The 12,376-nt window shown below is 53.2% G+C and overlaps 1 protein-coding gene across 4 annotated transcripts in view; it reads right to left on the minus strand.

Moving 5' to 3' along the window:
* Positions 1-580: 580 nt before the first annotated feature.
* The window catches only part of MSI1 (musashi RNA binding protein 1), a 28,685-nt gene continuing 16,889 nt past the window's right edge, over positions 581-12,376 (minus strand). For 2 of the 4 annotated variants that reach the window (XM_027714185.2, XM_027714187.2), the window contains 9 exons: positions 11,992-12,040; positions 9,942-10,024; positions 9,219-9,336; positions 7,533-7,613; positions 6,207-6,263; positions 3,308-3,376; positions 3,028-3,182; positions 2,454-2,519; positions 1,095-1,556 (listed from right to left, as the gene is read on the minus strand). In XM_027714185.2, coding sequence (XP_027569986.1) covers positions 2,478-2,519; positions 3,028-3,182; positions 3,308-3,376; positions 6,207-6,263; positions 7,533-7,613; positions 9,219-9,336; positions 9,942-10,024; positions 11,992-12,040 — 654 coding nt within the window. In that variant the 3' untranslated portion in view covers positions 1,095-1,556; positions 2,454-2,477. Of the gene's footprint in view, positions 810-1,094; positions 1,557-2,453; positions 2,520-3,027; positions 3,183-3,307; positions 3,377-6,206; positions 6,264-7,532; positions 7,614-9,218; positions 9,337-9,941; positions 10,025-11,991; positions 12,041-12,376 lie in introns of those variants that run through there. The other 2 variants (XR_003539448.2, XM_027714188.2) reach the window with 2 other exon arrangements.

The raw sequence follows: 12,376 nt of genomic DNA on the forward strand, positions 1-12,376 counted from the left end.
CGTGTATTCCTGCTGGAGGCCTCCCCTAGCAGAGTGCTGGTTAGCAGGGGCCTGGACCACACCAGGGGAAGCCCCAGTAGGTTCTGGAGAAGGGACCGGATCAGCCCCGCACAGGACAACGGACAAATTCCCACAGTCTTCAGAACACAGAGTAAAGCAAACGGGAAGCTGCAATTCTATAATTCGTATAATCCCTGAGAAGCCCTTAACCCGCCCCAAAATCACCACCCTAATGCTTTTCTCCCCTGTTAATGAATCCCCATCCCAGCGCCCTGCCCTTCAGAGAACGACCACCCAAATCTCCCCCTGGCTGACACCCCTTCCGACACCCTCGCCTCCGGAGGAGGATCCCCCTTCCCAGGAAATCTTGACGCAAGCGATAATGTTTGGAGAGTGAATTCCTTTCAAAGTAACCAAGACAAGCAACGGCGGCAAAGCCCTTTCCCTAAGCCAGCCCAGAGCCGGCACTACGGAGCCCAGGAATGGAGTCTGTACATCGAGCAATTGGAAGCAGCTTTAACCCGCTCAGCAAAACAGCCGATGGCCGGTACATTTCACCCCCGCCCGCCCCCCCCACCCCCCTTTCATCTCATCAGAGGTCTTAAAATCTTAAATCTTACAGTAAAAGGTGTACAAAAAAAGAACGGAGTCCTGTCAGGATTCTGCTGGAGAGTATTGCTCACGCTGCGGCTCCAAGTCCAGGACCTGGAGCTGCTCCTTGGAGCCAGGCTGCAGGCGGCAGCCAGGTTCAGCTCGCGATATTTACATATTATACAGGAGGAAAAAGAAAACCCCACGTAAAACTAAACCTAGGAAAAAAAAAAAATCTTTCAGCTGTAAGGATAGTGTTTTTCACTTAGCAAAATATACATTTGTTTTGTTCCATAGCGATGTCCAACGTTTTCGGATCCTTGGAGTTTCACACTTTTCAAAGCCTCACATTTACAAAACAGAAACAATTAAAAACAGTTTCTTTAAAAAAAATAGAAATACAGCAGTTCCTCTCAGCCTTTGCTCTCTCTGTGTCTCTTTCTTCCCTTCAGAACTGCATTCTTGTTACATACCGTGCTTTAAAAACACTGACGACAACAACAACAGAGTTGAAAATATTCAAAACAGTTTCAAAGCCAAATAAAAATACTCCTCAATGAAACCTACCTAACACAATCACAAAGCCAATTCATAAAATATGTCTACTAGCTCGGGAAAGAGCAAACAACAAAAAGAAGGGGCAGCTCCCCAAAAAAAAGATAAAAAAATAAAATAAAAAAATAAAAACTAACAGCTAATAAAATAAATAAAAGAAGAATCAGTGGGCTGGGGGCAGGGAGGGGGGAAGCGTAAACCGTCGGTGGTTAGTAAGAAAGCGAGATGATCTCCTCGGGTTCAGTCCAGTGTGGTCTGGTCAAAGGGAGAGATCGGGGCAGGGCGGCAGGAGCCTGGCAGCCAGCCGGCAGTGTGCAGTTTGATTCAAGAGAAAGGTAACCTTGGCTCATCCCCCGAGGCTCACCAGATCCTCCAGCCGCTTGCTGTCCTCGGTTAGGTCACTGGGGAATCTGTGGGACAGCAGGGGAGGGAAGGGACAGGATCTAGAACAACCACAAGCTTTTCTCTTGGGGTTTTCTTCCAGTGTGATCTGACAGAAACACTCGGTACCCAAACCGTGCCTCAACACACGCTCTGCCCCTCGCTGGCACAGGGATGGGGCGTGGCAGAGATGTTTCCATCTTTAATAGGACCCTGGGAAACAGGGTCCCATGCACCATGTGGCCTGCCCAGGGCTGTCACACTCCTGACCCCTGGAAGGGCTGGGACATAGCAGGGTCCAGTCATTTCTCCAGCACCCACCTCAGTGCAGCCCCACCAGGCTGCCACAGGCTCCTGCCTGGACACTGTTCCCTGCAAGTTTCTGCCCTCCTTTTTTAAAAGCTGGTTGTTGCTTGGTTGTTGGGTTTTTTTAATTTTATTTTAAGCCAGCTCACTTCAGTTACATTTACAAAGCAAACAACAACCACTCACCAGTTCCCTCTCTGGCCCATCTGAGGACCAGAAACAGAACTGATCAGATTTTCCTTCTACCCTTCTCCCAGGCAGGAGATGAAAAACCTTGCTCCTCAGAGACTGGTCTCAGCAGCAGTGAGAACAACCAGCTGCATGGCAGAGGCTTCCCCAGCCACACAGGTGAGCCAAGCTTATCTCTCAGGATCACCACTGGGTTGTGACTCTGGCCAACCCTTTCCTCTTCCTGTCAGTGCTCCATTTCCTTCCTCTTATTGCCCAGGCACAAAGTCACCTCTCCACAACACTCCCAGCCCCAGGCTGGCCACAGGACTGGGTCAGGCTGGTGAGCCTCACAGCAGCATCCACAGCTTCAGCCAAGAGCCCAAGCACAGGGCCAGCTCAGAACCTTACTCCTCTCTCTTATTTCCCACTCCTGTGCAAAGTTCTCTTACCTCCTGCCTTCTTGGTCCCCAGCTTCAGTGATACCCATTGGTAAAAGCTGTTGCAATCAAGGGACCCTGTGAAGAAAGAGTTAAAACCCCACTCTTAAACAAAAGAAAAGTGAAGGAGAATTACTACCACAACAAATTCAGTCATGGCTCAGATGCTGGGAAAGCTGGTTTCAGTTGGAGGTGGCAAGTCTAAAGAGCACATCACCCTGCACATCACAGTGTGTCAGGGCCAAGACAGGCTCTTGCAAAGCCTGAGCCAGATCAGAGAAAGGTCTGGAAATCAGGACCTTGAGTGGTGATCAGGAAGACCCAGCAGAGACCAGGGATGGGGGTTCCAAGTGAGCTGCTGCATTCTGCACTGGCTGCCTGTGGTCTGGGGCTCAGCCAATGCTGCAGTGGGTGGCATTTCTTGAACAGAAATCAGGCTGTGGGCTGAGGGGGCTGCCCACTGCTGCTCACCTCCATCACCTTGTGGAGACACAGCCCCTTCCCCTGGCCGTGCCACTCTCCACCTCCCTCCCCCCACAGAGCCAACAGGGAGTACTGAGCCCTAGGGCAGACAGGGAACACTCACCCCTAGGCTGTGCCCGAAGCCGGTGCTCGGGGCTGGACTGGCAGCGCTGATGTAACTGCTGACCCCTGAGTCCTGGTTGGCGGCTCCATAAAGCTCTGCCATCGGCCCGGGGCTGGTGGTGCCCAGGAATCCACCGGTGCGACTGGGGGTGGAACCTACAGCAGGCAGCAAAACTACGTAGTGAAGATCCCAAAAATGCAACCCCGTCCCACCCCCCTCCCGTGGCCCCTGGCAAAGCTCCGTGACAGGACCCCGCCCTGGGGAGGGCAGTGGCAGTTACCTGTCCCTCGCACCACGGCCGCCGCAGCCGCTGCTGCCGCCATCGGTCCATACGCAGTGAGGGGGATCGCTGGAAAAGAAGGAACAGCCATCTCAGGGGCATGGGAAACTCCTCGACAGAAGCCTTCATTTCCCGCTGCAAAATACTGGGCCCACACGTACATATGGCCTTAGTGCACCACAGGGGACAACAAAGGATGACAACCGGGAAGTGCACAGCCCTGCATTTATCTGTGTCCTTTTGCACAGCCAATGTCCAGGGGAATGCACGAGCCATGCTCTGCCAAGCCCACACCCCAGAGCAGCCCAGGGCACGACATGGAAGAGCTGAACCAGAAGTGGGCAATTTCAGATATATCCTGCCACTACTTAGCTTGCAAGATGCAGTTAATCTGAAGCTACAGATCCAGATTTTGGCAGTAAATGTGGAGAAACGCAGCAGCTCAGGGACAGCAGCTGAAGCTCAACGTCCTGAGGCTCAACTCCTCCTCTGTCTCTTGGTAGTATTCTTGAATAACATTTTAATAGCCTCTTTCTCCCTGTGTCTCTGCTTAAGATGCACCATCCTCCCCGCGCTGAATTTTGCTCCTGAATTGCTCAAACCCTCATTGTTCATTGTAGAAAAGCAGGAAACATATACCTAGGGAGCAGGAACTAGAAATGGCTTAATTAAAACAGTAAGTCTTAATTTATATGTAGCAGTTCTAATTCCCAACTCTACTGCCACAGGCATCCAGCCCTCAGGGCAGGAGGCATCTAGCCAGTATGTTTCTCTTTGCCCTTAAAATGACTGGGTCAGCATTTCATGCTTGAATGTGAAATTCACTGTGATTCTGTTTAGAGCACCATAAAAAGAGGTCAGAACAAATCAATCGCGTTAAGGCTGAAACCCAGACTAGCTTATGAGGGAATATTTAGTAGCAGGCACCAGCCTGTTTCAAGCAAACGTCATATGAGGCTTCTATCTGGGTTAGCCGCTCATTACAGGCCCTGGGCCAACGAAGGCATGTTGCTGCTTCACATCACCCCCAAAGATGCTGTCCTGGGAAAGAAAGGCTGCTGGTAGACACCCTCCTGCCCCATCACTGCTGCAAGTCCCTAACTCATGAATGAATGCGGTTTTATTGAGAAAGGAGGCGAGGTCTTCTTAAAACTCCAGGTTTTTTTCCAGGAGAAACCCTCCTTGCCTTTGCAATCTTATCTGCTGAGACACCAGGTTTGTGCTGTGGTGACAAAGCACCTGCCTGCGCACACCCTGGGTGCTGGAGCAACCATCCCTGCCTGTGCCATCCCCTCCTCTCGTCTCCCCTTGCCAAGCCCATGGAGCACAGCCCACGTGTGCCGCAGCCACTCCAAGGCACGAGGGCCCTCGAGCGCTGCACTGCTCGCTGGGCCTTTGTGGGAGCGGAGGGGCCCTGCCCTCCACGGGGCCAACTCCAGCCTATACATGGGAATGGCAGCCCGTGGCCCAGCCAAGCGGCTGCACAGGGCCTGTTTAACAGGAGGTAAGCGTAGCGGGGAGGGAAGAATGCCACGATCCCCAGCTGGTACTTCAGTGAGACACTCAGGACTGGAAGCTAACGTGGCACCCAGCCAGGACACCAGCATTAATAACTTCTTGTTGTACAGAGCCCCAGCCACTGGTGACAGCCAGGCCTCATGCAGGTCACCTCTGCTAGGAAAAGGCAAAGGGCAGCCAGGGGTGGACACGGAGGGAAAAACATTTCTGCAAAATCACCAATGTTCCCTTACAAATTTTACGGGTTTTGCTGAAAAACACACATGTAAATAAACAACTGGACCCACATCTCCTTTGTTTGGCAATGAGAAGGTTCAGAGGTGCTTATGCAGCTGCATACATGGTGTCAGGGAGGGGTTTTGTTAAGAGGGAGACAAGATTTAGTCTCCCTTTATCACCATCAGGGAAATTTGTTCATCGGTGGCTGCCAACCTGAGCATCCCTAGGAACTTGAGGATCACAAAGTTCTGTGCCACAGAAACTCCCTTTCAAGCCTGTTTGTATTGCTAATTTCAGGAGAGCTTCCCGGGAAGTTTTCCCACACCCTTTTATGGAGAAATTCAAACCCTGAAACAGGTGGGGGCAAGGAAGCGCTTGGGAGAAGGAACACCAGGGAAATGAGATGGCACACGGGGAGCAGGGTGCTACACAAAGCTGCTTTTCTACAACAAAAACCATGGACAGGACAGAGCTGGGGAAAACATGGCCATGAAAGGGAGAGTAGACAGAAGGAACATCATGTAGAGAGAACACACTGCACACACCCCAGGGGCTGAGGATCCAGGGAGTATTTGCACTATGAGGACACTGAAAATGGTCCTCTGCTCTCACTTTGTTCCACGGCTCCCTGTGAGCACTGCAGGACTCTGCAGAGTCCCACCACACTCACTTCTCCCTGGGAAGCCTGTGTCGGAGTAGTCAGGGAAAGCAAGGAAAGCATTCCCTGCAGCTCCTCCTGCCCAGGGAAGTGGGATTGGAATAACTAGGAATAGCCCCCACACCCTCTCCCTTCTCCCAGCACTCCAAATCTTAACCTTGCAGCAGTTCAGGTTAAAACAATTTGTAGACCTGTGGCAGTAACCCTGCTCTTTGCAGTTTTCCATATCTGGTTTACACTCAGCCTGGGGCGAGGAGCTAAAAACAAAGCAAGCAGCAGGAAAGGACCTGCATGGCCCTTTTTACAGGCAATACCCATGGCTCTGATTGCCCCTCCATCTTTCCAGCCCCAGCTTTGGATGGAGCTCATTCAGATGAAAAGAGGAAATAAGGAACGTTTCCAGTCTGAACTGCGCCAGGCTGTGGAGCAGCAACACCGCTGGAACAGCACAAAGCCCCCTTCTCCCCTTCCAGCTTGTGAGTTTAGGAAACGAGCGGGACTGACCTGTGAGCTCGGGGAGGACGGGGGCACTCGGGAGAGGGGTCCGCTCTACACGGAACTCTAAAAACGAAATGCAAGACAGCTTAGGAACTCATCACACGCCCCGAGGGAGGCCCCGCAGAGACACAGCAGCCGGGGTCTGCTGGGGGAGCAGCCTGCAGCCAGACTGCGACCAGGCCAGAGTCTTCTTTAAACTGATTTATAACTGGTGCTGAAAGGTGCTGCACTCCTGCCCTGAAGGCTGAAAGGATCCATTTATCCTTAGAATAAATGTGGCCAGGGCAGGGTGAGTGCAAGCTTCACTGTGCAGCCTCAGGTCTGCCCTGGAGCACAGCTCTGTGACCCGGCCAATCCGACCTCTTGGTGGCAATGCCAGCGGGTGCTCTCTACGTGCCACGCTCAGCCTGGCATGGGTTTACAATGAGGCACTTGAAGCCACTACAGCTGGATTCACGGAGAGCTTCCAGACAGCCAGGAGGCAACAGCAACTTTCAGCCATAGTCAGCCTGGGCTCGCCTCAGGCAAAGGGGAAACCTCCCATTCCCAGCCCCTAATATCAAAACTTCATATATCAACCATCACACTGAGGGATGGAGTAAGGAAGGGATGCTCAGAGTTGCCACTTCTCTGAAAAACAGCAATATGAGGCTATCCATTGAGTGTGCTCTGCCTCGTTCCCCTGCCTGGCAGAGAGCGGGAGGGAGGGGAGGCCCCACAAAGCTCTGAGCAGCTGCAGCACAGCAGGTTCCACCCATTGATCGTGGAGTCCATGTTCTGAGCACATGGCAGGGTTGGGAGCTTGAAACCACCCAGTTTGCAGGGGATCTGCAGCCCTCTGGCCCAGCAGATGCTTTGTGGAGGCTGTGAGTGGTCCAGGTGCTGTTCAGAACACAAGTGCAGCGCTGCAGGCGCCTGCGTTTCAGGTGCCCAGGAGTTCCCTGGCACATGGGATTTAACATTCTGTGCTACTTTCAGAGCGGTGGCAACTCTGGTAAAGAGAGACAGACACACACAAAGGCGGTGAGACAGGCAGAGCTGCGGGGCCCTTCTGTGTCACAGCAGCAGCCCTACAGAGGAGTTCAGCACAAAGGGCGTCGGAGCAGCCTTGGGCTTTTCCTGCCACTGCAGTGTGAGGATAATCCTAATGAAGGACAGGCTGTTCCCACCTATTCCAGGGCTTCTCCCCTCCCCCTTCCACATCCGTCTCCAATTTAAAGAAAGACCAAACAGGGGAAAGGGTGAAAGGGGCAGAGCCTGGGTCATGGATCATGCCAGGGGCACCCGTCACCTGAAGGCAGAACAAAAAAAACAGCAGGGAGCTCCACTCACCAGGGAACTGGTAAGTGTAGCCAGGTGCAATGCCAGTGTAACTTCGACTCGCATAGGTGGCAGCTTGGAAGCCTGGATAACCTGGGGAAGAGAAAAGGGCTCTGTTAGTGCAAGCTGGCAGGGTCTGTGCCCTCAGTGCCTGGCTGCTCACGAGCAGCATGAGCATCCTTTGGCTCTAGAAAGCAGAAACAAGGAGAACAGCAGAAACCCCAGGAGAGTTCTGGGCAGAGCACACAACACGTGCGAGCCTGCAGAGGAGTTCTAGCAGGCCTGTTTAATTTTTCCTCGCTCCAAACATGTAAGGACATGGAGGTTTCCTTCTCGAACTCACAGCTTTGCAGGCTAAGGCTTTGTGATGCATCAGCTGGATTTACAAACGGGAGATCAGGGAGGAAGGGGCATTTGAACGGCTGAATAGCTCTGAGTCACTTTTGCACCAGAAGTGCTGGGGAATGCAGGCAGAGCGCTTCTGCCCAGCTCCAGGTGGGAGGGCAGCTCCTGCCGTTCCCGGGGAAGCTGACCACCTATCCAGAACAAGCCTCTGAGAATGCAGGGCACTGACTCAGAGATGAATATTTGATTTGAGATCTCCAAAGACATGAACATGTGGATTTCCCAGTGACTCAGCTTGGGCCTCGCCACTTTAAAATTCAGATGGCTTAGAAAAGGCAAAACCCAAAACCACAGGCTGGAGATTTATTTTCCTTCAATAAGTCAAGTGAAAACATTAGGGAAAAAATGCCCTTTTGGGGGTTTTGTTTCAGTGACTAACTGCTACTCAGCAGGCTTAGCACTGAGAGCCAGGCTCAGTACACCCTGCCCAGCAACACCAGTGATGATCCTGAGCAAACAGTGCTCTTGGGTCAGCTCAGGCCTGGCTCAAATGAATGTGGGAAAAGAGAGAAGCCAGGAACAGCACCCGTGCTGGAAGGATCATAACTGACTCTCAGATCCAGGCATGAGGGTTTGTAGACCTGGAAGTGCAGGCTACCATTGGCTTTTTTTATCCTTTTTTAATCTTTTCTCTGAACACATTTGCCTTGGAAGCATTGACATGAAACCCAGCCTGCTTGTCACCAATTTCTCCTTACAAGATAGTCCCACAATAAATGTATAGCTTTCCCTGCAATACCAGATAATTCCTGTATCTGAGAGGGAGGAAACAGAGCGAGACAAAACTGAACTAGAACTTAAAGGGCATTTTCACAGTCCTTAAATGGCAGTGGAGACATTTATACAGACCACTGTTTCAAGTGGAAGTTGAGGGGCTCTTTAATCAACTAATTAATCAGAAAACCTGCAGAAGAGTGGGAGGAAGATGCCTGGGCACAGATTACTCCACACTCAGCTCTGTGGTTACATCCTATTCCACGAGAGGCATTAAGGAATTACAGTCCATGTGCTACGGCACTGCGGGACCCTTGAGGAGCTGCCGAGGAGCAGAGCTGGGCCGGGCCAGGCCGGGCCGGCTGTCGCAGGGCAGAGGTGACGCGTTTGCAGTTTTTCCAGGTGCCACCAGAGGGCAAGTCGCGATCGCAAACAGGTCCCGGCTCCCCCGCAGCGCCCCCGGCCCCGCACGGGGAGCGCTGCCCTTGGCCGCCCCGCCGCTCCCGGAATAAACCTCTAAGCTGCTGCCTGGCACGGCCGGGAGAGGGGGGAGAGCTGGGGAGCTGTCCGGGGGCTTACCCAGCATGCCGATCCCCAGCATGAAGGCATCCATCCCGTAAGGCATGACTCGGGACCGCCCTCGTGCCGAGCCCGTTGGGGACATCACCTCCTTCGGCTGAGCTTTTTTACACTCCACCTGCCACAAGAAAGTAAGGATCAGGCTTGGCTGTCCTGGGCACAGGACACTGCCACAGAGCACAGGCAGGCCAGGCAGGGCTGCCTGTCCCAGCTCCAGCCACCGCTGTCATCCCGCTCTGCTGCCCTTCCCTGCCATCCCTGTCTCCTGCCTGCTCACTGCCAGCCTTCCCTCGCCCTGCAGCCACCAGTGAGGAGCTCAAACACTGCTTTTCTCCTCCTGGTGCTGCCCCTGACGTTCTGCCTGGCTCTGCACCAGGGCCTCAAAGACTAATTTTCATAATTTCTGAATAAAGGTAAAACCTGCCCCCTCCCAGGCCACCATGAGGTTTTGTGTGATTTCAGAACCTCCAAGCACGGCACAATTCCTTGTTACAGTTAGCTCTCCTCCTTGAGAACTCACTGCTGTGCTGGTTCACCCCCCACATGACAAGTTCCTTTCCCACACTGACTGCTGTGATTTTGGGGAAAAGACTCAATCCAACTCCCCACTGCAGAGAAAAATGATTTGGGAGCCAAGTTCCTCACACCCTGCCCCTGTGCCACTGCCCTGCTCTCTCCAGTGCCTGTGTCCCTCCTTCTCCAGGTTCTGCCCCAGACACTCACCATCTTGTTGTTGATCTCATGGAAGTGGATTTCACACACTTTTTCCACAATGTCTTCACTTTCAAATGTGACAAACCCAAACCCTGGAGAAAAGGCAAAACCCCTTGATCAGGTCAGAGCTCTCACAGTTTGCACCCGCTACCCACAGCCTTTTATTGGCAGGAGAGGAGGACAGTACAATCAGCCCTTTCTAAAACAGCTGTCACTCATCTTCCCTCTCCAGCAAATCCTGCTTTTATGCACAAGAACAGGACTATCCCCTTATAGATTCTCCTTTCCTCCTCATCCTGTACTTCCCACCCTCTCTGAACCCAACAGCTCTCAAAACCAGATTTGGGTGTTTTTTAGACTCTGCTATTTGCAAGGCAAAGCACATGGCTGGTAACACTGGGGAGGATCCAGGCGGACACTCACACAAAGAGTCGGTGGGGGAACCAACAGCTGCTTGCCAGGACATCACCATCCTCACTAAATGCACCCCACCAGCAGCAGCACCCTGCAGTTCCCTCGGCAGGCACTGGCCATAAAGCCTCGTGTGAGCAGGCACATCTCAGCAGTGCAGCTGCACAGAGCGAGGCAGACGCAGGCACAGCGATTTGCAAGGTTTCACCAAAGTGAGGTTCGTATCTGGGGTAAGGCAGGACAGCGTGTTCCTGGCCCCTGGCCCACGCTCACACCTCCTTTCTCTCACCAACCCCTCTGCTGACAGTTTTGGCAAAGCCCAGCTCGGGTGGGCAGACTGAACTCTCAGCTGACTGCAGCCGTTTCCGGAAAACTGAGGCAGGTGGGAGGATGTCTAAACTTGCTGTACAAGCAAGCTGGGATTAAGCAGAGCTTTCTGCTTTCCAGAACTGGCCAATTCCATGGTGCTTTAAAATAACTTTTAAAAGCAGATGGGGATCCAATGCCCAGAACCCAACCTTTTCTCCATACTGCCAGAAGCATTTCTCCATAAACTCCTCTGTCTGTCTGTGCCCAGGTGGTTTCACACCGTTGACCTCAAGACCCAGGAGCAGAGCAGCTCAGGAATGCAAGAGCAAAACCCTGATGCCAAAACCAGCCCTGAGCCCCATCAGGCCCTCACTAGGCCTGCTGTGCCCTGGGCTGAGTCCCTCGCTGCCAACACAGTGGCTGGCAGCTCTCCCTGCTCCTTCCCAAACAACTCTTTAATTGGACCAGTGACTGGGAGGTACCCAAGGTACCTCCCAGCAGGAACAGGGGTTAACACTTCTTCCCCTTTAAGATGAAGCTGGAACAACATCCAAGGCCTGGTAGTCAGAGTAGATTTAATGGCTTTAGAAAAAAGCAAAAACCTGAAGGGCACAGAGAGTGTTCCCTCGCTGCTCTTGGGGCAGAGGTGCTTGGAAGTGCTTCAAACAACACACACGACAGCAGCCAGCACAGGGCTGCTACTGGCACTGATTGGGAAGAGGCAGTTTGCAGGTTAAGTTGTGGCCAATAAATCTCCGAGTTGGATGCAAGTGTCGAGCCCTGCCACGCCACCAGGTAGTCGGTCTGAGGACTCACCAGGAAGGCAGAAGGCAAGGATGGCCATGGGTGGGCTGGGTCTGGATGGCACAAATAGTACAGCCTTGCTCCCATCCTGTAACCAGACTCCACCAGCAGAACTCGGGTAAGAAAAGGTGACCTGGGAGCACAAGCGGGCTCCGGGCCGAGGAAGGGGCGAGGAGCAGGCACTCTTCAGGCTCTCGTGTCAGCTTTCCCGGAGCTCAGATTACTCGGGACAAGGTAAGACACACACTGCAGGCTGGAGCCACGGAGGTGAGCGGGCAGGGGAGGGGGCCATCTCCTCTCACATATCTGCAACTCGGCGAGTTTACAGCACAGGAAACGCACTGGACAAAAGCTCTCTGTGCTGCAAGGGCTGCTGGTAAAGGATGCAGATGCAAAAGAATGGGGCGACTGGAGGCAAGATAAAGAGCAGCTGCGACCTGCATCCCCTGCTGCTGGGATACCGACCCCTCCCTAGGCCAGGCAGGAGGCAGACCCTCTGCAGTTCCCTCTCCTAAGGCCAGAAGGCTGCTCTCACCTCGGTGTCGGTTGGTTGTTTTGTCGAACATCAGCATCGCATCGTCCACCTGCAAAGAGAAGGGCTGCGATCAGATTATTGCTGCTGCCACACGCGTTCTCCAACACAACTGTGCAGAGCTTCCTGGGCCTCCCCAAACCTGAAGGGATCAAGAGGAGACCTCCTGTCCCCTGTAAGGAAACATGGTACACACACAGAGCAGTCACCACACCAGGCACTTCCCTGAGCCACAACCAGCATGGTCCCCCCACCAGCCCGGGGCAGGTGCTGCCGAGCTGAGCCCCTGGCAGCAATCGACCCCGATTGTTTGCCTGCAGCTCCAGCCGGGGGGCAAGGAGCAGGGAAGGCATTGTTCCCAAATCCCAGCCTCAAAGGAGAGGAGAAT

The sequence above is a fragment of the Pipra filicauda genome, unplaced genomic scaffold, assembly GCF_003945595.2.
Source record: "Pipra filicauda isolate LSUMZ 115617 unplaced genomic scaffold, ASM394559v2 scaffold33_size4404698_pilon, whole genome shotgun sequence".
Taxonomy (NCBI): Eukaryota; Metazoa; Chordata; class Aves; order Passeriformes; family Pipridae; genus Pipra; species Pipra filicauda.